Source organism: Cebus imitator, unplaced genomic scaffold, assembly GCF_001604975.1.
Source record: "Cebus imitator isolate Cc_AM_T3 unplaced genomic scaffold, Cebus_imitator-1.0 Scaffold265, whole genome shotgun sequence".
In the NCBI taxonomy this organism is placed as follows: Eukaryota; Metazoa; Chordata; class Mammalia; order Primates; family Cebidae; genus Cebus; species Cebus imitator.
Window position 1 is genome coordinate 1,456,805 of NW_016107580.1, and position 4,989 is coordinate 1,461,793.

A 4,989-nucleotide genomic window follows, 5' to 3' on the forward strand; every position below is an offset into this window, starting at 1 on the left:
TGCTTCTCTAATGTTGGCCTTTCATAATAGAAGGTTAGACTTGGAAAAGTACTAACCCTAGTTAAATCCAAGAGACATCCTCACTGCTTCACTAGTTGGTTATAAAAGACATGCTTCTTAAAATTCTTCTACAAGCTTAAAACCAAACGTTTTAGTCAAGATCTAAATAGTATGGTCAAGGCCATGACAATTGTAGCTTAATCAAAGTCAGTATATTTTATAATAAAAATGGCATGAGAAACATCATTTCAGAAATCTAGTTTCAGATATGTAAGTATAAACGCACAAGAATTTGTGTATGAGAATTTTAATTACAATACTATTTGTAATGGTAAAAAACTGGCAAGAACCTGAACATTCATTAATAAGGGAATGTTTAATTACGTAACATCCATAAAAGACTACTACACAACCACTGAAAGAAGGAACTGGATAATTATACATTGACCTAAGACATCCATGACATATTTTTTAAGTAGGATAAGGGAGTGAATATACAGAGCAATTTAATACCCTCATACATCGCTAGTGAGAGCAATGCTACAGCCACTTTGGAAGTTACTTGCAAAGTTAAACATACACCTTCCCTATGACCCAATTCCTTTCTTTGATATTTATACAAGAGTGTAAAACACATGTAACCATAAAAAGACACGTAAGAATGTTCATAGCTTTATTTATAATACTGAAAAAGTAAAACTATCTGGATGTCCATCAGCATCCAGATATTGTAATATACCTATACAATGGGCTTAGCAATAAAAAAGAATAAACTACCACTATACAACATGAAAGAATCTTATAAATATATTAAGTGAAAGAAGCCAGAAACAAAAGATTAGTTATTAAGTTCTAAAACAGACGAAATCTATTGTGCAGGAAATGAGATGATGGCAGAGATGACTAGAGCGAGTCATGAAGCAAACATTCTGAGCTGATGGTTACATGGGTACATATAATTGTGATAACTCACTGAACTGCTTGCTTATTTATTTATTTATTTATTTATTTATTTATTTATTTATTTTGAGACGGAGTTTCACTCTTGTTACCCAGGCTGGAGTGCAAGGGCGCGATCTCGGCTCACCGCAACCTCCGCCTCCTGGGTTCAGGCAATTCTCCTGCCTCAGCCTCCTCAGTAGCTGGGATTACAGGCACGCGCCACCATGCCCAGCTAATGTTTTTGTATTCTTAGTAGAGACGGGGTTTCACCATGTTGACCAGGATGGTCTCGATCTCTTGACCTCGTGATCCACCCGCCTCGGCCTCCCAAAGTGCTGGGATTACAGGCTTGAGCCACCACGCCTGGCCTGCTTATTTATAATTGGTGCACAGATTATAAATTATACACAAAAAGGTGCAGAAATTGTATGTAAGAGCTTTAAAAGTTGTATTTTATTTCATGCTATGGGTAAAGGAAAAACGAAAAAGTTGTATTTTCTATCTATTAAATGTACACAGAAAAATATACACCAAACTAGTTTCTTGTGGAGTGTGTAGAAATGTTTCTTTTGCATTGTTTGTAAATCTTTTTGAAACAAATCTTTAAAAGAAAAATTAAACTACAGAATAGGACTTTGGTCTCACTTACGTGATTAACAATATTATATTGGACAAATTACATAACCCTCCCAGAAGGAATTTTGAGGGTTAAATAAGTACATATTAATAACAGTGCTTGAAATGCACTGGGTCAGCCAGACGCAGTGGCTCATGAGGTCAGGAGTTCCAGACCTGCATGGCCAAGATGGTGAAATCCTGTCTCTACTAAAAATACAAAAATTAGCCGGGCATTGTGGCAGGTGCCTGTAATCCCAGCTACTCAGAGGCTGAGGCAGAGAACTGCTTAAACCCAGGAGGCAGAGGTTGCAGTGAGCCAAGATTGCAACACTGCACTATAGCCTGGGTGACAAACGGAGAGACTACGTCTTAAAAAAAAAAACAAAAAAAAACACTGGGTATTCAGTAATCTGCAAATTCCCCTATCGCTCTAGAAAACTAGATTATAAAGAAAAATAACAATTTTTAGAAATTTGATTATAAAAATAACACAACTGGACAACTCTAAATGTACTAAAAACTACCAAGTTGTACTTCAAAAGAGTAAATGTTATGGCATGTGAGTTATTTCTCAATAAAGTTATTCAGAAAAGATAACATAACTATAAAGTTTGGCCAACTTGTAAATCAAGTTCTTCCTCTCTATGTGAGCATCTGACAAATTAACTAGGCTAAAAGCTAGCTATGAGCTCTTAATTTAAGAACTGAGAAGAAACAGAAGATTTAGGATGAAATAAAAGGATAACAGAAGTGCTTAACCTGTAATATATTTAAAAAATCACCATTTACAACTTTTTACACTAAGTAAATGTACATATGTAATGCATATGTAAACAAATGAAAAGCTATCTCTAATCTTGAAAAAAATACATCACAAATTATAAAAGTTCATAGAGAATGTTACAGGAAACACCAGTTAAAGACTTCAAAAGACCATTAAATATATTTAGTAATATAAGAGAACATACAGAAACTTACATTAGGTACATCCCTGTTCACAACAGTCTTTAAAATTTCTATCCATTCTGTCAGGTTCTGTTGATTTATCAGTTCCAGTGGTAGTGTATACTAAATAAAAGTCAAGAATTAAAATTTCAAAATCTTTGCTAAAGAAAATCCCATTTCTTTTTACTCTTCACAATACCTACCAAAAGTATTTCATTCAATCCACATTTCCTGCTTTTAGTACACAGACACATTTCTTTGCTTGTTATCTATAATGGTAAACAGTGAGTGGGCATCCCTGCCATATACCCATTTTACTGAGGTATCTTATTTTCACTGTAAGGTATGATATCTATTGCAGACTTCTAATGAACACATTTCAGCAAGTTAAGAAAGATTCTATTCTAGGGTTCTAACAGTTGTTTATTTTCTTCAAAGCAGACATGGTTATTTACTTTTAGAAAATGCTTTATCTGACATCCATAAAGATGGTTACAGGTCTCTATTTTAATGTGATGTAAGGGTTAATTACAAAAATTAAATTCTTACTATTGACCCATTCTTGTATTCCTGGAATAAATCCTCTCTCAGTAGGCCAATAAAATAGATATCCAATTTGGGATTTTAGGACATCTATTTTCACAAGTGAGACGGGGCTATATTTTTATAATAGGGTATGCTAGTCTCAAAGAATGAGCTGATAAAACTATTTTGTCTTACTCTGTATGCCCTATGATAGTTTTCAAAAAGACCTATTATTTAATCCAAAAGTTATGATCCTACCAGTTAGAAAAAATACTGAAAAGACTAGTGTTGGTTCAAATTACTTGAAAGAATCACGTAACAGTCCAACAGAATGGCATTAAGGTACCCTTAGATTCAGAGTGGGAGATACTTGAATGTCTTTAAAGATCTAGCAAAGACATGAAAAATCCAACCAAGCAACAGAGTTGTTGGAAGTTAATCTCAGTGGAAGTGAAATCCTAGATCTTTCTTCCTTTCTTTTTTTGTTTTAGGGACCAGGTCTTGCTCTGTCAGGATGGACTACAGTATAGCCTTGAACTCCTGGCTTCAATCAATCCTCCCACCTCAGCCTCCAGAGTAACTGGGATTACAGGCTTACAGGTGTGAGCCACTGTGCCTGGCTCTGATCAATTTAAATGAGATTTTTAAATGTAATGGTATGACTTGGACCAAAGGTCTTGGTAGATGAGATAAACCCTTCTATGGTACATGGTGCAAAAAGAACCAGAATTTACCTGATTTTTTAAAATCTGCTTTGTAAGTAATTACGTTTCACTGTGAATACTGACCCAACCATTTCTTTAGTGGCTATCTTTTATCCTAGAAAAATTCAGAGCAGCATACAGAAATAATAAAACCCATTACTGTGTGCCAGTAAAGCCCATAGATATAGTTGTTTCTGTGACAAGTTTAGGAATAGGTTTTGAATTTATTGAGACAATCTATGTATATCTTGCATATCAGAGTATGTGTTAGATTTCAACTGTGATCAAGTAATGGGTTTTCAAATTCAAAAATTCTTTTCTTTTTCTTTCTTTCTTTTCTTTTCTTTTTTTTTTTTCTCTGAGACAGTTTTGCTCTGTTTGCCCAGGCTGGAGTGCAATGGTGGGATCTTGGCTCACCGCAGCCTCCGCCTCCCGGGTTCAAGCTATTCTCCTGCCTCTGTCTCCCAAGTAGGCGGGGTTATAGGCATGTGCCACCATGCCTGGCTAATTTTTCTGAATTTTTAGTAGAGATGGGGTTTTCTCCATGTTGGTCAGGCTGGTCTTGAACTCCTAACTTCAGGTGATCCGCCTGCCTCAGCCTCCCAAAGTACTGGTGTTACAGGCGTGAGCCACTGTGCCTGGCCTAGATTCATTAATTCTTGTAAGGTAAAAGATACTTCCTAAAATGACTAATTTGGTTGTAGTAAATAGCTTAAGAGAATTTGACGTTGCTCATTTGCAGTTTAAGATTTATTACGGTTATCTACATATTTGGGGACGTATGCTTGTTTAGACTTATTTTGGCAATTTATATTTTGCTAGAAAATCATCCATTTAATGTAGATTTTCAAAATGTAACTATTATTCAAATGTTGAAATTCTTGTTCATGTTTAATATGGTAAACGGCAGACTAACTTTTTATATATAAAAACTGCTCTGTAGAAATTACCTGAACAAGAGCATAGAAGATCTTGAATATTTGTTTCTGGATGAGGACAGACTGATCAGACTGGTCAGAAAGAAGCTGGATAAAACGATCCTTTAGAACTGGCAGAAAATGCTGCATTGCTGCTACCAATGGACTCCGCTCCTCTGGCTTTTTATACCTTTGAGTAGGAATACAAACTAATTCTGTAAGAATTTATTTCCACAACTTTATATATATATTAAACTATGCATTTATTTATACAAACATAATCTTTTTTTTTTTTTTTTGAGACGGAGTTTCGCTCTTGTTACCCAGGCTGGAGTGCA

General features: G+C 35.1%; 1 protein-coding gene across 1 annotated transcript in view; it reads right to left on the reverse strand.

Annotated features, from left to right (window-relative positions):
• The window catches only part of IPO7 (importin 7), a 64,365-nt gene that overhangs the window by 29,674 nt on the left and 29,702 nt on the right, over positions 1 to 4,989 (reverse strand). The window contains exons 5-6 of the mRNA XM_037728442.1: positions 4,685 to 4,841; positions 2,529 to 2,628 (exon numbers count right to left, since the gene is read on the reverse strand). Coding sequence (XP_037584370.1) covers positions 2,529 to 2,628; positions 4,685 to 4,841 — 257 coding nt within the window. The remainder of the gene's footprint in view (positions 1 to 2,528; positions 2,629 to 4,684; positions 4,842 to 4,989) is intronic.